Genomic DNA, 19,004 nt, shown 5'->3' on the forward strand with positions numbered 1-19,004 from the left:
TAGTTATTTGGTCATTAAATGCATTATGCATGAGTATCTGCTTCTGCAATGAATGCCATAACAATTAAAAGTTATCCTAAGCTTTGTAGAATGGTGAAACTCTATTGAATTAAATTGAGATGATTTTGAATAGTTATGTGAAATTTTATAATTCAATTAAATAGGTGGAATTTAAGTGTTATAATATGAATATTTTTTTTTTTTTATAATTGTTTTAAAAACTTGGGATTCGGGCCGGGTTTGGGATACCAACCCCCGACGGGGACAAGGATGAGAATTCTCTGAAAATGCAAGTCAGGAAAAGGAGTGGATATGGGTAGCGGAGACAGGAATTGTATTGCTATACCCAATCCCTAACCAGCCCGTTGCCATCCCTACCCAAAAACCCCCCAAAGTGAATGGCAGAGATCAAAAACATGTTTTAACAATAGAAACGCAGTACATGATTTTATCAAATTTGTTTTTCATTATTCCTCTAATGATATTATTTGTTATCAATTATTTTGGGAGGATGGAAAATTTCCTCCGGCTCAAAACAATTCTCTCTACTTCCCAAAAATTTATTTTCCTTTTTTATTTCTTTTACAAACGTAAAATGCATACATATAAGGGAAAAGTAGGAAAATAATCATTCAACTTCAATCTATTATCAAATATAAACAAAGATCATTAACGGAAATTGATATTATAAACCTATGAGCAGACAAAATCTCGGGCATACTTATGAAATGGTGGCAGTCATGAAGAAAACTTCTAACCACTCGAAGACGCAGAATAGATTTCCATTTCTGTCTGATATACAAGCATATAATAAACTCTAATTGGGATGTGATAGAAAATAATAATAATAATAAATAAAAACCTTTGCATGGGTATAAAAAGCCTTAAGAATAATGCATAGTGGAGCGGAACTGGAAATCAAATCTGGAATCTGGAATATTATGCTGTTAAAGCAGTTCAACTGATTTCCTTCAAGCACTTACAAAAAGAGTAGGATCATCAGTAACCTACATTCACTTGTATGCGACGGCTAATCATTTAAGCCCTTCAAAAGTATCCAGATCAGTATCGGCCCAGCTTTACAGTCATCGTTAGAACACAACCATATGCAAATCAGTAGTAAAAAACTCTACTGTCAAAACAGCCAATGAACTTTGGGTACCCCCAAAAAGACGGTTAGTTCTAATAACAAAAACTCCGCTGCCATGCTATGCACCACCTCCTTCATTTGATCTTCTCAATTATATTGCCAATGACTTCCTCCATGTTCAGATCCTTCATTGGTTTAAACGGTCGCTTCATGCCCTGCAACAGACAACCCATAAATGACAACTCAGAAAAAGTAATTAATTCTTAATAGGCTGATAACACGTAGTGTAGATCATTTCTTCACCATAATAAACCGTCTCATGGATCAGAATCTTAAGATCACCCTCCCTTCATAAAACTAAATGATCCAACCCAGCATTCTTTTTTAAGATAAGAGAGAAGACCAGAGTTTATCTGACATGACCTTGGCCTGATTCACCAAATATAATCAAAGCAAAGAGGTTCAACTGCAAGTATAATTTGTCTGACCAAGTAAAGGTGGGCCAAATATTCTTGTCAGCAGCTCAAATCTTTAGGGAACAGCTTGAGTATGGCTCATTTGGGCCAAAGCAAGCTCAGATGCAAAAGGAAATATTCAACCCAAGATAAAACTTGACTAATTTATGTCAGCCCAAGCTGGAGGACTATAATGCCCAACCGGGGTCTAGCCTACCCCCTTACAGCTTCTTTTAGCATTTCTTTTAAACAACAACTTACCTTTCCAGTGAAAAAAAAAAAAGAGTAAGCTATTCGCTCGCCCATAGGATCATTCAAAATGTAAATAAAAAACTTGAGGTCGTCACAAATGCAACTTGTAAAAATATAATAATGCGGGTGTAAGAATTACCAAAAGACTGATGAATGTCTCACCACCTTCCTCCCGTATTTCAAAGCAGCCCCTTCTTGGCTATTTCCAGAAAGAAAATAAAAGAAAAAGTCAGATAATTATTTATGCTGATGATGCCTTAATCCATTAATTATTGATTGAAAACTCACTGAAATACCAAACACTTTAGTCCTAGAGATTTATTTGCTATTTTCCTAGTGACAAAAGGTTTTGTACGATTCTAATCTGCGCCTTAATGCCTTGTACATTAGCTTCCAAATAGTTTGAATACTTATAACTTCTAAACTAAAACTTCTTTCCTATAGTTAAATAACAAGTCTACAAAGCAATTATGCATAAATACCAAATTCGGTATATCCCCTTATCTGATTATTCAAGTGAAAGATTATCAAACTTAAGCCAATTTCTATTAGGGTCCATTTGAGAAGAGTAGTTTCACATTTAGGGATATAGTGAAACTCCTATAGTTGGACTATTAAAATGCAAACCTATATTTGAATTAGAGAAAAAGAAGAAACGTATGGATTTCAAATGATTCCTCGTATGTAGTTATTTCAAATACATTATGTCTAGTGCTTTACGGGTTTTCTACTAATTCAATCTTACTGTAATATCCAAACGCTTTCTTTTAAATCATTTCATCTAAAACTCAAATTCATGGACAAAATTAATACCCTTTCAACAAGTATACCTTATCAGGGTTTATGAGAACTGTGATACCAGGAACGCCTTTCTCTAAACCACCTTTGACCTGATTAGCTCTTGTCTTGAATGAATTGCATTGCTTGCTACAGAAAAGAAGCAAACACTAGTTAAAAAGAACAATAAGATGAAACTGCAAGTAGCAAAAACCAAATACTAACTGAAAAAGGCAAAAGCAAACCCAATATGGGCTATCCGGAAAAGGAAACGTACAATGGTTCCCTACTTTCAGATTTGCCAACTGGAGCATGTAAACATAAAGTCACTTGGAGTAAATATTGTTGTGCCTGATGGACACCTCAACAAAAACTGAGGACCAACTATCTACAAAATATTCCTCATACTCATTAAAACAGAAAAGGCAGCGGACTGCACAAGACACTCGCTAATGTGGGGTTTGGGACGACATGACATACACAGCCATACCTCTGTTTCTGGAAGCAAAGGTCCATAAAATTGTATCCACCAATGAAACTACTCAAAAAATAAAAAATGAAAAATAAAAAAGAAGAAACATTCTAAGTTCTGATTCATAACTATATTTACTTATTTCACAAGCTGGTAGAATCAAAGGCTCTCTTAAAAGAATGAATTTTAGTTTGACCAACGAAGAAGTATTTACCACAGACGCAACAAATGTGCACTGGTTAATGGTCAAGAAGAATCTTGATTCCAAAACCAGTTCCTGCTTTCTAAATGCCAAGTTAAACACGAAGCAGAGAAGGGGCCAAACACCTCAGCTTTACATTTAAACCACAGACAGAACCCCTTAAATCATTGGCTTTTGTCTAGGGGCCAAACACCTTAAATCATTATGTAAATAATGAAACCATGACATAGAAAATGAACAAAAATACCAAACAAAAATTGTTGTGAATCAAGTTTTTTAACTCCTATTTTTCTGTAGGTACCATGAGGCTCACATATCATTTTCCTTTTCTTCCATTCTTTCTCACACAGCCACACTCGTAAAGAGGAAAGAAAGAAAGACCATTACCCAACTAAATTAAGCCAAAATTATTGTTCCTTCCTTTCTTCAAAAGAAGAAGAACAGAAAGAAAAAAAAAATAGAGACCAAAACTGACTTAATTTTCGTTTTATCTTTCCTTGGTAACCAAACAGAAGAACAAGACAAATCAAACTACCCATTACCACTACGTAATACAGCGCTTACGATTCCAATTTCCTGATTGTCATAAGTTTTCTGAGGAAATAGCTATAACTTATAATAAAACCCCCAAAAATAAAAGCATACTCAAGAAACCCTAGTGTTCTGATAAATTGAAAAAGAAAGAAAATAGCAAAATCTCAAAGCGAAAACCATGGTATGAACAAAAAATGAATAAGCAAATAGATTTTTAAAAAATAAATAAAACAAGAAGCGTAATAAGAAATTAAATTTTCTTGCATATTCCGAAAATTTCTCAGTAACCAAACAAGGCAAAACGAAGAAGAGGAAACGAATACAGAGGGATAAAATTGCCTCACCAGTGCTCAATCACAATGGTCTTCTTGTTTGACTCCTCACCATCATTCTCCTCAGCTTCGTCTCCTTCGACCTCATCTTTCTCGCCCTCAGTCTCAGCCCCCTCCGTTTCCTCACCATCATTCTCCTCAGCTTCGTCTCCTTCGACCTCCTCTTTCTCGCCCTCGGCCTCAGCCCCCTCCTCGCTCTCTTCGGCCTTCTCCTTCTCTTCCTCCACATCTTCCCCTTCCGCTTCCGCTTCGTCTTTCTCTCCCTCTTCCGCCTTCTCTTTCTTCGGCTCCTTCTTCTTCTGAGCTCCCTTGGCCTTCTTCCGCGCCGGAAACTCGGGACGTGACTCAACTGGGTTTGCACTCGAAGCTTCCCGAGTCAAGCTCCGAGTCACTCGCCGAGTGGAGCTGTGAGTCACCACCGTGGTCGTCACCGTGGTCACCTCGGCCGGCTCCTCTTTCTGATTCTTGCGTTTCCTCGGCGCCATTTTCACAAAATCCACAAACCCTAACAGACTAGCAGAGCTCGGAGAGAGAGAGAGAGTTGCGTTTAGCTTCTCTCACAAGCAAAGGCAACGAAACGGAAAACTGACTCGCTCCGGCTGAGTGTGGTGTTGTTTTTGTACCTGACAGATGGCTCGCAGATAATTTTTCATTTTCCCGCGCTTTCACTGATCGCGTATTTGAACAGACGGCTACGATTTGCTCATAGGGTAGTGAATGACTGTAGGCCGTCGATGGATGAGCGAGTACGGTGTAGCAGTGATCTGTGACTCCTGATGGGAAATGAAAAGGCTTTTTGGGGGTCGAACCACGTCCACACAATTTCTCTCTCTTATAAGGACACGCTCATCAAGACATAAAATAGTTTTTTTATTTCTTTCAGATTGATGTATATATATATATATATATATCAATATAAAAAATATTTTTTTTTATTGTTTTTTTATTTATAATTATTTTGTAAGAAGTAGTTAGAGTTTTAAAAATTTATATCTTAAATCCAACTTTCTACTCTCTTGTGTAATTAAGAAAAAAAGGTTCTCATTTTACTAAATGACAAAAGGATGAATTTCATGCTTTTCTAAAATTAATTGAGAGGATTGATTTGGTGTTTACCAAGTTTTATGTGTTTGATTGATTCAAATTTGAGTTTATTTTATGTGTTATTATATATTCGAAGATTCTTTAGTAAGTATTTTATATTAAAGTTGGTTACATACTTCTAATCTAGGTTGTTAGATTGCATTCATTAATCTCTTTGATGCAATTTAACGACCGAAATTAAAAATATTTAAAAAATTGCAGTCAATATCCATAAGATAAGTTTAGCTGTTGAGCAGTTGTAATTACTGAAGTGAGCTTAACACTCTTGGTATTTGCACGTAAAAAATGAAACACTTGAAAATGAATGCATTTATAATTCAATATTCAATCATTTAAAACACATAAATAATAAATAGAAAACATGCTATCAGTATCAGTAAATAATGTGAACATTTTGGGATATTCAACTGGTTCAACTCATAAATAAATAAATTATTTAAATAAATAAAAAAAACTCAATAATAGGCAATTAAATGGGATTTTAGAGCATTTTCATCCATTTGTCATGGTAAAAGACAAGGATTGTTAGAGCATCTATAATGGGCTTTCTAAACCACATTCTTAGACAAATTTTATGGAAGATTTGGAAAAATATATCTCCAACCATGCTCCCTATCCACCTCCTAAAATAGGGAGCTCCTCTGAGGAAAGAGAACTAACTCCTAGTGGCTCCCTATAATTTAATGCTGATATATTTAATGAGTATTTCAAACCTTTAATTCATATTTATTATTTTTTATATTTTTTTAATAGAGATTGACCAATTAAAAAAGAGTTATAGCTTTTATGACTCCTTAAACTAGAGAGCATGATTGGAGATTAAATTTTATAAAGAGCTCCTAAAATAACTTTTATATGTTTTTAGCTAAAATTTAACTAAAAAATAGAGAGCATGATTGTGGATGCTCTTACTATTCACATGAATAGTACTTGCCTTATTATTATTTTTTGTTGTTTTTCCACCTATTGCCATGGCAAATTAAGGGCAATCACTATTCACATGAGATATGTAGAGATGAATTTGTATAGAGTTTTGGTGTGTGAAGTGAAGAATATGGCTAGGTATTTAGAAATAAATAAAAAATTCTGATTTTTTTTGTATAAAAATTTCATTGCTGACGTCATCACAGCCCTTCAGCAACAGCTCGGGCTATTCTTACTTTCAAGTATGCCAGGATTTGGTGGAGCCCAAGCCTTTCCTGGGCTATTTAGTACAGTTGGAGTGCATTTCTTGGCCTAGAGAGCCTATTGCCTAGACTAAGGCCTCCCAGTAGAAATGCTCTTAGAGTTTATGTTGGTTTTGTTATTCGAGACCATAGGGGATATGCTAAGGTTGTAGGTTTATTTTCTTTAGGTTTGAAGTTTTAATTTAGTGAAGTAAATGGTTTGAAGTATGAGTTGTACGGTAGTAGGAATGTAGGCATCCTTGTTGTAATTATATTCATGGCTTAAAAACACAAAAAAGCAAGAAGAATCAATATTTAGTAGTTTGATGTGCTTGAGAGCTTAGTATGTAGAGAGAGACTTTCATGCAACGAAAATAACACATTTTGCTATTATGGTCAATAGCGCAATGACATGCAGGATAACTTTTTTACGTGTCATTGCATTATTGTCAAAAAATAGCAAAACAGTGCTATCTTCATTACAAGAAAGTTTTTTCTGCTAGTATGTAACTAGGAAGAGGAGCCAAACAGAGCCAAAAAGCGTTCTAATAGCATCCACAATGGACTCTCTAAACCGCCTCCTAAAATAAGGAAACTTCTAGGAGCTCCTAAATATGAAGAGAGATGAATGATCCATAGTGGCTCCATGTAATTTAATGCTACTTTATTTTATGAGTATTTTAAACTTTTAATTAATGTTAATGATTTATATATATATATTTATTTATTTATTTATATAACTTGGCCAATTAAAAAAGAGTTATAGTATTTATGACTTCTTAAACTAGAGAGTATGATTGGAGTTAAAATTTTATAGAGAGTTCCTAAAATAAATTTTAATATTTTTAGTTAAATTTTAACTAAAAAATAAAAAACATGATTACAAATGCTCTAAAATTAAGAATGGTGATTTCCCACTCTCATTTTGTCTACTTACACTTTATTTTATTTTTATAATAATTTTTACTATAACAAGAAAGAAAATGTAGAACAAAAGAGGAGTGGTAAAAGCTCGGAACGCTTCGACCAAAACAAAAACAGAAAAAGGCTCGGAACGCTGACCAATTAGATAAGGCAAAGAAATAAAGTTTTCATATGTGGCGTCATCTACACCAATAGCCTAAACCAAAGCGGTCCCGCCTTTGATTTGCATTGCCTACGTGGCACCACTTCACCTGTAATCAGATAACTGCAATCGCTTAGCAGATTTTCACAATCTGGTCGAAGCCCCGCCTTTCCTCCATGGCTGCTGGATTAACCTCTTCATTAGCTTTGTCACCCTCCACATTCAGAGGAGGCCCTGAGCCCTCGAAACCCAAATTCCTCAACTTTTGCTCAAAACCCACAAATTTGGCTTTTGCCATTTTACCTTACACTCGTTGTCGTCGGCACAAAACGTTGAGGATATTGGCCTCTGTTTCAGTCTCCAACCCCCAAGTGCTGACCGGTCCCGAAGAGCTTTCTGCGTCTATTCTTTCCAAGGTATGGCTTTTATCAATCCCATGTTTTAGTTTTTTGGTTTTTCAATTCTGGGTTCGTGATTTGTTGTTTGGTAGCTGAGAAAATGTGATTTTTTTACCCATATTAGTTTCACTGTTGCCTTGTTGGAAAATTAATAGGCTTATGTTAATGGATTTAGTACTGTATGAAGTATGTGCAGTTTGATTTGTGGTTTATGCCAAGTCTTTTTATTTATTTTATATTTGACTCATGAAATATGACTTATGATCTGAATCAGGTGACACATTCTGATAGAGGAGTTTTGCTGAAAAAAGAAGAACAAGAAGAGGTAGCTGAAGTGGCTGAGAAATTGCAGAGCTTTTGCGTTAGTGAACCAGTGAAATGCCCTCTTATTTTCGGAGGTAAATCCCATTAAGGTGTGGACTTTGTTTCTGGAGATGCATATTACAGCCTAACTTTTGGGCTGAAATATCTTATTTTCTGGCATTGTGGCCAAAACTCAAAACTCTTAGTTCAAAATTAGTCTTGACTTCAAAGTTCAAAGAAGTTAAAAGTTGAAGAACAAGCATCCATATGACATATGATTTTCAACTTTATCCAGGTGTTGAAAACAACAATGACAATTACCACAACTGCCTTGGCATTTGTTTTTGAAAATTAGCATGAGCAACTGTTTGGCTCTGTGTAACATATATGATAATCTACTCATTACTATTACATGGTATGCATTTCTTTGTTGTTATTGGTCATATGAAGATTTAATCTAGTACTTTCACAGATTGGGATGTGGTGTACTGTTCAGTGCCGACATCACCCGGTGGTGGCTACAGAAGTACGTTAGGCCGCCTTGTTTTTAAAACGAAGGAGATGATTCAAGTTATTGAAGCTCCTGACATTGTCAAAAACAAAGTCTCCTTCTCTGCTTTTGGGTTCTTGGCTGGAGAAGTCTCTTTAACAGGTAGGCTGCTAAGGCTAAGATAATACCGATGTTTGAATTTTTTTCCTGATTATACGCTTTGCTTTGTAGTTTGAACTTTAAACACCATTCTCATTTTCTGGTCTGGTCAGTGATGGTTGGGTTAGCAACAAAGCTCCTTTTATTGAACATTGTATGAAATCCAATCTGTTGTTTTAAGCTTCTGTTATTCTTTACCTCACATACCTACCTTTGACAACAACAAAATTACATTATCAAGTTTCATATGCTAATCTTTTCATAAGCTTGTTCCCTTTTCTACTTGATTGAGTGTTCTCAACTTCTCATCTCTGCACGCACGAGCAGGAAAGTTGAAGGCTTTAGACGATAAATGGATCCAAGTTATATTTGAGCCACCAGAACTGAAGGTTGGTGCATTGGAGTTCCGATACGGCGGTGAAAGCGAGGTTAAACTCCAGATCACATACATAGATGATAAGGTCAGGTTGGGGAAGGGCTCAAAAGGTTCACTATTTGTTTTCCAAAGACGTGGCAATTCCACTTGAAATGGTTATTGTGAGACGAGAACCGTTTTCCATGAAAAATGTAACGCTTAATGCTGCAAACAAATGTGTGATATCTCAATGCTATTATTGTACATCTGAAGCTACTTTGATACGACTGAACATGTTAGATCAACGGAAAGTTGGACCTTAGATTTCGAAAGCTACAATCAACATGATCGCGAACACACTAAAACATGAAAATTTGCTTGATCTAAAACAAGTGAGAAGTGTTGCAGCAGACAAAGGAAAAGTAGACAATCTTCTCTATAAAAAATGTAGTAACACAAAAAGGTTTCTTGAGGTCCAAACAATAAAAATGCAATTCCAAAATTCCAAATTGACAAAAAAGAAGAAAGGGAATGTTGTTAGCCAGGGCCTATTTTGGGAATGTCATAATGCTCACTAAGATTTGCCAGATAGTGATTAAATTCCTGAACCCGATCGCGATGTGATTTTTTGGCCATCTTGGCAAGCTTTTGCAGTTGAATCCTCTCTGTCTGTTGGAGGTACCGCCTCTCCGCGGGTGTCAGATGATCATCATAAGCCCCAGCCTGTCCTCTGCCACCGTCATTCTCAGTATCATCCATCACTGCTTCTCCACCTATCACCCTCCAAAACAAAAAATTGATTTCTCCATTAGCGAAACAAAAATCACAACCTCCAAACGAAAAAGATCAAAACTTTACCCCAAAATTGGAAAAGGGTTCATTCATATTTGTAAATTTTAATCACCACCTACCAATCCCGGCTTCCACGGGACCATAAATTAAAAAAAACACCCAAAAAAATAAATATGAATAAAAATTTCAAGAATATAATATCAGATTACATGCAATGCAACGCAGAAAATAAGAATTTGAGTAGAATTACAAAAGGAGGGAAGGGCATCAACTAACCTTGTGAGGCTTGAGACAATTGGTGATAATAATTGCTGCGTTTCTTCTTATTTTTCTTTGAAACCCCACCTCCTTTCACGGCTAATGGTTTTCCTTTCAGCTTCAGCTTCCCAACAACAACTACGTTATCGAAAGCAGACATCTTTACCGGAAGAGATTACGCGAGAGAATGAGAATTGATCGTCGAACCCTTCAATTGTGTGATTATGGCAAATATGTAATATGCAGGGACGTAGGTTCCAGAAACTCCTCAAACTCTCTCCTCGTCCCCAACGGACATGCACGCACATTGAGTTATGGGCCTACATCAATGGGTTTTGGGCTTCAATTCCAAATACAAGTCCAACCCAGAGTCTGTCCCCTGCTCTAACCTAACGTCTCATCATCTTAGAAGCACGTTCTATGAGGCTAGAAATTTTTATGGGTTTTGTTAGAAGCTTTGCTTCTGCTGTTGAACTCTCGGCGGTTTCGCTCAGGGCCGTGAAAAGCCGTCGCTTAACGCTAATTGCGAGAGAGAGAGAGAGAGAGAGAGAGAGAGAGAGATAGAGAGAAAGAGAGAGAGAGAGAGAGAGCTTAATATCAGTATTTGAGTTATGTTTCTTTGTTGAACTGGGCACTGCCCAATTGGCTCCTTCGAACTTAAGGTTGGTATTTGTTCTTAGGATAATCTGGTTTTTATCATCTCCCCATATTGTCTCATTGTTAACTTGCTGCAAAGTTTGGTTTGCCATATCATTTGCTAGATTTTGGCAACCAATTATGTAGAACATTTTTGCATCAAGGGCCCATGATTTTATCTTTTCTGTGTCTTCCATCGAACTATAAGCAAGAGTAATTTTGTTCGTTTTATCTATTTTTTTCTCCCTTGCCAAACATGAAACATATGAAACTAGTTCATATCGGAATTTCCTATTGTTCAGAGCTTTTCCTACGAAATAAGCAAAGAGTAATTATGGCCAATAATCTCACCAAAACCATGTGCCTGCATTTTGTGTATTATGAAATGAGAAGAATGGCAATGCTCACATTTTTCAGTGAGGAATAGGATGTCACCAGAGTGGTTTTACATTTGCCTAAAAGTATTCAATACACAAAGCCTACGACATCATAAATCACCGTTCACATTCTTGTTTTGTCTTTTTCAGGGTAAATTTGGTCCAAATTTGGAGCTAGAAGTACCATTTTTTTTGGGTCTTTCTTCCCTTCTAAATGGTTGTCATGCTTAGTGCCCGTCTTCCCACCATTAATTATGCTCTTCCTTCAGGTTACTGTTATCTTAGAACCTTAGCAGCCCTATTATATTCTTCATTATCTCATCTCAAGTTTGTCATTTTATGAACTTGATTTCGTTTACAATTTTCAGGTAGAGATTGTAAGTACACAGGTCAAGCAGTGGTAAACTATCTCCACCTCAATTAATATCCTTTGTTTTTAATGTATATATTTCAAATATTTCTTTATTCATACCAATCAGTGATTGATACTACGTCTGCCGTCGTTGGATTTATTACATTGCGGAACAGTAAGTTTTATCTCTGGAACGAAAACTATATTTATATGATTTATGAGTTCAACTTTGTTACCCGACAACCCATCCTTTGTTTCAGTTTGCTCAATGATCTTGATTTTGTTGGCCCTTTTTTGAGTAATTTGCGTATCTGTTTCAATTGAAATCCACCCATCATGTTAGCTATGAAGTATCAGTTTGCTCAGTGAATTTGATTTTGTCGTTCTTTTGAGCATTTGGCTACTGTGTGTTGCATCAACAGATCATTACACCTACTGGACCTAGAACTAGTGGTTCTCATTCTGATTAAATGTGATATTGATTCTGGGCAGAGAGCACTCCCTATACGAATAATATCAGTAGGGAAAAAGAGATCACAAGGTGTACAACTCGTAGTGGATGAGTACATTGAAAAGCTTAAGCTCTACTGTAGTGTTGAAGATGCTCACATACGGAACAATCCTAAACATGCACGGTACTCTCATATTTTTTCATCTAAATCATCACAATCTTTGTAGTTAATGTGAATATATATATATATATATATATATCTTTATCTTGGATATGGATAGACCTCTTTCCTGCAAACTGGACATTAATAATGTGAGAAAGTTCACCCAAAAAAAAACAAAAAACAAAATTGTGAGAAAATTATTGACATTGGACGCATGGAGGAAACATTCGTATTGTGGTTTCATCAGATCATTTCTTTTTGTAGAGCTTATATTAGTTTTCTTGTACATTGTAGTGATTGGAGAGCTCAGGTTGATCATGAAGACAGTGCTGTTATGGATCTTATCAGGTCTGACGATTGGGTACAGTCTGAGCATCATATGGACTCAATCTTAATTGGATGAATAACTTCTCTCAATAGTAGGAGAATTAGTCTTGCCTTTACATAAATTTTTTTGCTCTGGATACCTTTTCTTTGTAATGTTCTGCTATTACCCTTGATCTGCTCATCTACCGAGCCTGAACTGACTCAATCTCTACTACCCTTTCAGCACATGTTTTTAAATGCTTACCTCGTCAGGCTTGATTTTTCTTACATATAGGATTTCCATGAAATAAAAGAGGTTACGATTCTTATGGATTTAACCATTATTATCATGCTGAAGGCTAAATTTCTTTTATTCTAAATCCATTGTAGAAATGACTTCCTTTCTCAGATGCTCTGGAAAGGGAAAGTGGTGCCATTCCATTTTGGTGGAATTCATCAAAGCTGTTATAAACTATATGCTAAAAGGGTTATACTTGTTTCTACATTGTCACTTTGTAATCTTGTGCTCATAGGTTGTGCTGTTGGATGAGCGTGGGAAAGACATAGGCTCCGAGCAGATGGCTGAGTTGGTGGGGGATGCTGGAAATACAGTATGAATGACCTCTCGTTTTAGTGATTTTCAAGAATGATAGTGTGCATGCTTGAAATTCATCCATTCTTAATATATGTTGTTTGTATGTATGTTGAGCTGGCAGAGGAAAGTTTAGCACGAAAATTCAAGAACTTTTTACCAATAACACTATTGTTCCTTTGTCTGTAGGGAGCTTCAAGACTATCATTCTGCATTGGTGGACCGTATGGTCATGGAAAACGATTGCGAGAGCGTGCTGATGTTTCTGTCAAGCTGTCTTCTATGGTATTAAACCATCAAATTGCAATAGTTGTGCTCGTAGAACAACTCTATAGGTAAGAGTACGTTGATCTGCTGACTTCTAAATCATGCGGTTCCCAATTACTGAAATGCTGACTTCTGAAAAGTATTCAAGGAAATCATTTCCAGCTTTAAGCAAATATTAAGGATAAATTATATTAAATAAGTTAAGGAATGCTTGAATTTTAAATAAGATAATGTCAGATCACGCTGAATGAGTAGATAATCTATGTTTATCAATTTACTTCAGGTCGTGGACTATTCTGAAAGGACAGAACTATCATCGTTAGCCTTTCGTTTCCTGTTCTGAACAATGCTAACAGGTATTCCCGTTCTTCATTCCAGATGATTACCCTGTCTGCCTTGCTTGAGTTAATTTTGAGTGACTTGGTTCAACTGATGTAGGGCATCGGCAACATATACATCAGAGTAAGAGTAACACACTGGACTGACAGGGTTGCTGGTGGCTTAAACGTGTATTTGGGTTTGTGGAACTAAATTGTTCTATAGTTCTGAAATTCATACATTATTTTTCTTACTCTCAGTAATGTAGTGGATTAAACCTCAATGAGAAAGAAATTACAGGTATTAAAGGAGTTTCATGATAGATCATTTCTGTGAACCTTTAGCCTCACAATGGCAAAGTTTTGAATTTTAATCCAACACATCACTATTGATCATTCATGTTCAAATTATAGGAAACAGAGTATACGAATCTTGATACCTTGATTTATTATTAGTTTTTTTGTTAGATATGCTTTAATTTTTATCAAAATCGTTTACAATTTTTTTACAATGGTAAAATTTGGATAATAAAAGGGTGAAAATAGCAGGTCTTTGTTCAACTCTATTTATTTAACCAAAGAAATAAGGTTTTGACAACAATAAAGATGAAATTACCGCCAATAATAACGGACCTAACGGTAGGTTTGAAGGCAAATCAGTGTCCTTCCCTTCACTGGCTTACAAACCGCCACGTTACAAATTCAAACTCTCTGCCACGTGTCAGCAACCCAACAGCCTAAAACTCTCTCTCTCTCTTTCCCTCGATCTCACAACATGGCATGGCTGTTCTTCACTCCTCACTCGCTCCCTACCGTCTGAAAAAGCTCATCATCCTCCCATTCCCATATCCAAAACCCACAATTTCAACCAAAAGACTCAATCTTTTCCAAGCAATGAGTTCCAGCTCCAAATCCCAATCCTCTGCCCCGGTCTACAAGGTTCCGGGTTTGGACCCGGAGGATATGGACCGGGTTGCGGACCAAACCTTTCAGAGGTACTCGGCCTCCTCTGTCAAGAGAAACGGCAAAGGTGTGGCTGTCGTTTGGTTCAGAAACGACCTCAGAGTGCTGGACAATGAGGCTCTTTACAAGGCTTGGATTTCGTCCCAGGAGGTTTTGGCTGTGTATTGCGTTGATCCCAGGCTTTTTGGCTCTACCCATTACTTTGGTTTTCCCAAAACTGGAGGTACCAATTTTATTTTATTAAAAGAATTTCAAATTTTTTACCCTCCTAGCTGAAGTTTTTGGACTTTTGGCTTGTTTTCTATTACCTTGGGCTGTGAAATGTTTGGAATTTTGTTCTCATTTTGGCTTGTGCTGCTGTGTTTAAAATCTCCTTGTAACATAGAATGATGCAGAATTGAAATGTCATACAATTTTGTTGTTTGGCAGCGTTGAGAGCGCAATTTCTCATTGAGTGCTTGGCTGACTTGAAGAAAAATTTAATGAAGCGGGGTCTTAACCTGCTCATTCAACATGGGAAGCCTGAGGAGATTCTCCCTTCTCTTGCAGAGGTTTTTGGAGCCCACACAGTTAAGTGATTTCCACACTATTTGATTGGTAGAATGAGTTTGTTATGTTGTTTTCAACTTATTAAAGCAGCAGAATGTTGGTATGTAATCTAATCTACATAGGTATATGCCCAAAAAGAAACTTGCAGTGAGGAGCTAAATGTTGAAAGATTGGTCAGAAAAGGTCTGCAACGAGTGGTTTTACCATTGTCTTCAGCGCAATCCTCTGGGCCTAGTTCTACAAATAATCCTAAGCTACAACTTTTATGGGGTACCACTATGTACCACATAGATGACCTCCCATTCGACACCCTCAGCTTACCGGATGTGTATACGCAGTTTCGTAAGGCATGTAGATTTCTTTCTAGTTCATTTTACTTCAAATCTATATAACTGGGGGAGGTTTTCTCTGTTAGCTGTGTTTATTGATGATACCAAAAACTTGCAGTCAATTGAAGCGAAATGCACAGTTCGTGGCTGCATCAAACTTCCAGCATTTCTTGGGCCACCACCCAGCATTGAGGACTGGGGATGTGTTCCTTCATTAGATCAGTTTGGACTTCAATCTCCAAATGTAGGTTATTATATCATACATACGAGTATACAGGCACATATTTCATACTTTGTCTATTAAGAAATTTAAGAAGTTCCTTTTACATACTCTGGATGCAGGTAAGTAAAGGAATGAAGTTTGTGGGGGGTGAAAGTGCAGCCTTGGGCAGAGTAAACGAGTATTTCTGGAAGAAGGCAAGAGGAATCTTTATGTTATATGTGTGTGTGTGTGTGTATATATATATATATATTGTGATGTTGAAAGTGTCCAATAAAGGAAAATGGCTTTTTATTTGAACACATTTTATAATATTCAAAGGAACAGTGTTAATAGAGTAATTTAGTTATCTGACTTATTCTCATGTGTTTCATGTGTAGGATTTGTTAAGGATATATAAACACACCAGAAATGGGATGTTAGGACCTGATTATTCGACAAAATTTTCTCCATGGCTTGCTTCAGGAAGCCTTTCTCCTCGTTTCATTGATGAAGAGGTTGAAATTCTTGGTTATTATGTTCCTTTCTATATATGACTACATGACATCGAGAAAACTGACACTAATTTTGGCAATTGAGTCCTTAAGGTAAAGAGGTATGAAAAAGAAAGGCAAGCAAATGATTCAACATACTGGTAATTCTCTCTCTCTCTCTCAGTTGCATGAACTAGAATGAAACTTTTGGAGGACAAAATACTGTCAATATATAATTTCTTTGTTGGAACAAAGGTGATATAGATCCCCCAGGTAACACAACAGAAACCATTCTTCAAGCAGTGTTGAACTTGTATTTTGTCTTTTCCGTTTATCTATGTTCAACATAACAGGGTGTCGTTCGAATTGATATGGAGGGATTACTTCAGGTTTCTATCAGCAAAATATGGGAATTCCCTTTTCCATTTAGGTAATTTAGTTGATTGCTTTAATATTCAATCATGTCAAAGTATTTAAAAAAAGGCCTAAGAAAAGAAGTAAAATTATGTTAACTAAACAGTTCGTTGCTGCGCAGCACATGCGAGCCACTTATTTTAACATATCATTGTAGAGATATCAATTCTCTCTACTTCTCTTTCTTAGCAGTCATGTCTTTTTTTGGCCTTTTTGAAGGTGGCCCAAGAAATGTGGAGCATAGATGGAGCCAAGACAAGATTTTATTTGAATCCTGGAGAGATGGTCGTACAGGGTACATTGCTTTGCCCAAGAGCTAGATGATGAATATTATATCTCCATAATCTTTATGAAAAACAAAATGGAAAATCTCTCTCTCTCTCTCTCTCTCTCTCTCTCTCTCTCTCTCTCTCTCAATATTAGTGTTTTGTAATTGCTCTGCTAATGATATACAGAGCTTGTTAAACCTCTAGGTACCCTCTAATAGACGCCAACATGAAAGAGCTATCAACCACGGGATTCATGTCGAATCGGGGAAGGCAGGTAATTCCAAAGTAAACTGTCACTATGAATGGTATATGGTATATTTATGCATTGCTACCATGAAACTTCTTGTTTTAACCTTTAATGTTATTATTCTGGGAAAATTGGGCAAAGTCTTGAAAATAATCAATACTTCATTTATTATTCTACAGATTGTATGTTCCTTTCTAGTTCGTGATATGGGTATTGACTGGCGAATGGGAGCTGAATGGTTTGAGACATGCCTTCTGGATTATGACCCTTGTTCCAATTATGGGAATTGGACCTATGGAGCAGGTGGTTTCAAATTCATCATTTTATTTACTTCCATGCATGCATGTTTCTGTTAAAAGTATTGGCATGCCTCTCTCTTAACTTTCTGTGTTGGGTAAACACTCCTGGCAGAGGATGATCATAAAATTATAAAGAACCAAGGTCTCCTTTATAATTGTAGCCACATGCTTTAGGATTGTAATTACTTAACTATTTTGGTTTAATACTAATCAACATTTTATCATTTGTTCATCCTGTTAAGGAATTGGAAATGACCCCAGAGAAGATCGTTACTTCAGTATTCCGAAACAAGTGAGTAAACAATACGTTGCCTTGTTATATTTTCTTAATATGAGACCTGATTTCGAATGACAGAGTGCAGAGTTTTTCACAAATTTTTCGATGAATTAGGTTTGGAGCTACAACAGCTTTATAAACACTTTCTGTACCTAAGATGCTCTTATATTTTTTCAGGCACGGACATATGACCCCGAAGGCGAGTATGTCGCGTATTGGCTGCCTCAACTAGAATCACTTACAAAAGAAGAAAGAAACTTTCCTGGAAGGGCATATATGAAGCAGGTTGTGCCTCTCAAGTTTGGAAATACCAGTAGGCACCAAAACCAGGACAAGGCCTTGGCTGCTAGAGGCACCAATTTTGGAGGAAGACAAACAAAAGGGCAAAGGAGATGAATCTGAGTTGAAACTTGAAAGGATTTTACTATACATCTTTATCCTTCTCAAAGTATGTGCTGAAAATGAGATGCAAATATTTTGTTACTATTAACCTTCAAATGTGTATGCCCCCCCACTTTTCATTTGCCACCGTTGTTTGTTTAACTTGATTTCATTCGGACCTAATTTGAAACTTTGATTGACCTAATTAGGAATTTAAACTTGTTTGAGTGGCCGGAAGAAAACATGATTAGTCGGAATCATAGATTAAGAAATTAACTTGATCACATCTGGGTTAATTTTCTGTAATCTGAGTTCAAGTTAGAGTGGTTCAAATTCGTAGTTCGATTTTTGAACTAGGTTTAATGATCCGATGTAAATTGTAATCATTGTTAATAATCCGAATCTATACTGGATGTGATGTAGTAGTACTCTTTTTCTTTGACCAGATTTTTTTCCATTTGGAGGTTTTTAAAGGCAAGGTTTTAATGAAGCCACACTTGTTACATTACTAAAGTCCAGACTTCTTTTTGTACACTAACATTGTTGTTTCAATGAAGTTATCTCACTTTGATTATAAGGAAAAAAAAAAAAAAATTACCGAATCTATAGCCTAACCCAACTTTATATATGATTTCGATGTAAAGGCTTATAACTATTTGATAAAAAGAAAGAAAAAAACTTACTGTAGTGGGTAGAATATTAAGATAGCTTAATCTATATATATATATATATATATATATATATATATCAAAAGGCAGCGAATGGTAAAATATTCAAAATACTAAAAAATGTCATTGATTAATGCAAGCATTAAGAATTGAAATTATTAATTAAATGAGGATAATATGGTAAATTCACACTTTTTCATATTAAAAAAATTAAAAAAATAAAAATCAAATAATGAATCCTATTTTTAT

General features: G+C 36.1%; 5 protein-coding genes across 5 annotated transcripts; 3 read left to right on the forward strand and 2 right to left on the reverse strand.

Moving 5' to 3' along the window:
• Positions 1-912: 912 nt before the first annotated feature.
• LOC117614236 (protein FAM9A-like) lies at positions 913-4,759 on the reverse strand. Its single transcript, XM_034342976.1, has 4 exons — positions 4,127-4,759; positions 2,628-2,724; positions 1,937-1,996; positions 913-1,305 (listed from the first exon to the last, which is right to left on the reverse strand). Exons 1-4 carry the CDS (start codon positions 4,597-4,599, stop codon positions 1,225-1,227), a joined length of 711 nt encoding a protein of 236 aa, XP_034198867.1. The 5' UTR covers positions 4,600-4,759; the 3' UTR covers positions 913-1,224.
• Positions 4,760-7,572: 2,813 nt separating this feature from the next.
• LOC117623167 (probable plastid-lipid-associated protein 8, chloroplastic) lies at positions 7,573-9,439 on the forward strand. The gene is made up of 4 exons (XM_034354047.1): positions 7,573-7,866; positions 8,123-8,246; positions 8,624-8,803; positions 9,128-9,439. The coding sequence occupies exons 1-4, from the start codon at positions 7,627-7,629 to the stop codon at positions 9,325-9,327; spliced, it is 744 nt and encodes a 247-aa protein (XP_034209938.1). The 5' UTR covers positions 7,573-7,626; the 3' UTR covers positions 9,328-9,439.
• Positions 9,440-9,578: 139 nt separating this feature from the next.
• On the reverse strand, positions 9,579-10,427 carry LOC117623185 (protein FAM32A-like). The gene is made up of 2 exons (XM_034354071.1): positions 10,224-10,427; positions 9,579-9,928 (listed from the first exon to the last, which is right to left on the reverse strand). Exons 1-2 carry the CDS (start codon positions 10,363-10,365, stop codon positions 9,693-9,695), a joined length of 378 nt encoding a protein of 125 aa, XP_034209962.1. The 5' UTR covers positions 10,366-10,427; the 3' UTR covers positions 9,579-9,692.
• LOC117623175 (putative RNA methyltransferase At5g10620) lies at positions 10,381-13,989 on the forward strand. The gene is made up of 9 exons (XM_034354060.1): positions 10,381-10,867; positions 11,369-11,487; positions 11,587-11,618; positions 12,063-12,205; positions 12,479-12,545; positions 13,024-13,101; positions 13,272-13,417; positions 13,633-13,705; positions 13,788-13,989. The coding sequence occupies exons 2-8, from the start codon at positions 11,433-11,435 to the stop codon at positions 13,670-13,672; spliced, it is 561 nt and encodes a 186-aa protein (XP_034209951.1). The 5' UTR covers positions 10,381-10,867; positions 11,369-11,432; the 3' UTR covers positions 13,673-13,705; positions 13,788-13,989.
• Positions 13,990-14,213: 224 nt separating this feature from the next.
• LOC117623160 (cryptochrome DASH, chloroplastic/mitochondrial) lies at positions 14,214-18,518 on the forward strand. Its single transcript, XM_034354035.1, has 13 exons — positions 14,214-14,852; positions 15,059-15,198; positions 15,301-15,525; positions 15,626-15,751; positions 15,850-15,924; positions 16,108-16,224; positions 16,315-16,361; positions 16,554-16,630; positions 16,834-16,909; positions 17,088-17,157; positions 17,310-17,433; positions 17,672-17,721; positions 17,884-18,518. Exons 1-13 carry the CDS (start codon positions 14,447-14,449, stop codon positions 18,100-18,102), a joined length of 1,752 nt encoding a protein of 583 aa, XP_034209926.1. The 5' UTR covers positions 14,214-14,446; the 3' UTR covers positions 18,103-18,518.
• Positions 18,519-19,004: the final 486 nt, after the last annotated feature.

This window comes from Prunus dulcis, chromosome 1 (genome assembly GCF_902201215.1).
Source record: "Prunus dulcis chromosome 1, ALMONDv2, whole genome shotgun sequence".
NCBI classification, from domain to species: Eukaryota; Viridiplantae; Streptophyta; class Magnoliopsida; order Rosales; family Rosaceae; genus Prunus; species Prunus dulcis.

Excerpts from the sequence above, each read along its gene's own strand:
- LOC117614236 (XM_034342976.1), bottom strand. The coding sequence starts at position 4,599 with ATGGCGCCGAGGAAACGCAAGAATCAGAAAGAGGAGCCGGCCGAGGTG. Across the intron at positions 1,997-2,627 it reads TTCTCATAAACCCTGATAAG|CCAAGAAGGGGCTGCTTTGA; the intron begins GTATACTTGTTG and ends TTCTGGAAATAG. Across the intron at positions 1,306-1,936 it reads AGACATTCATCAGTCTTTTG|GGCATGAAGCGACCGTTTAA; the intron begins GTAATTCTTACA and ends TGTCTGTTGCAG.
- LOC117623167 (XM_034354047.1), top strand. The coding sequence starts at position 7,627 with ATGGCTGCTGGATTAACCTCTTCATTAGCTTTGTCACCCTCCACATTC. Across the intron at positions 7,867-8,122 it reads CTGCGTCTATTCTTTCCAAG|GTGACACATTCTGATAGAGG; the intron begins GTATGGCTTTTA and ends GATCTGAATCAG. Across the intron at positions 8,247-8,623 it reads ATGCCCTCTTATTTTCGGAG|ATTGGGATGTGGTGTACTGT; the intron begins GTAAATCCCATT and ends GTACTTTCACAG.
- LOC117623185 (XM_034354071.1), bottom strand. The coding sequence starts at position 10,365 with ATGTCTGCTTTCGATAACGTAGTTGTTGTTGGGAAGCTGAAGCTGAAA. Across the intron at positions 9,929-10,223 it reads ATTGTCTCAAGCCTCACAAG|GTGGAGAAGCAGTGATGGAT; the intron begins GTTAGTTGATGC and ends GGAGGGTGATAG.
- LOC117623175 (XM_034354060.1), top strand. The coding sequence starts at position 11,433 with ATGGTTGTCATGCTTAGTGCCCGTCTTCCCACCATTAATTATGCTCTT. Across the intron at positions 12,546-13,023 it reads TTATCAGGTCTGACGATTGG|GTTGTGCTGTTGGATGAGCG; the intron begins GTACAGTCTGAG and ends TTGTGCTCATAG. Across the intron at positions 13,418-13,632 it reads CTCGTAGAACAACTCTATAG|GTCGTGGACTATTCTGAAAG; the intron begins GTAAGAGTACGT and ends AATTTACTTCAG.
- LOC117623160 (XM_034354035.1), top strand. The coding sequence starts at position 14,447 with ATGGCTGTTCTTCACTCCTCACTCGCTCCCTACCGTCTGAAAAAGCTC. Across the intron at positions 16,910-17,087 it reads TGGAGAGATGGTCGTACAGG|GTACCCTCTAATAGACGCCA; the intron begins GTACATTGCTTT and ends TTAAACCTCTAG. Across the intron at positions 17,434-17,671 it reads GAATTGGACCTATGGAGCAG|GAATTGGAAATGACCCCAGA; the intron begins GTGGTTTCAAAT and ends CATCCTGTTAAG.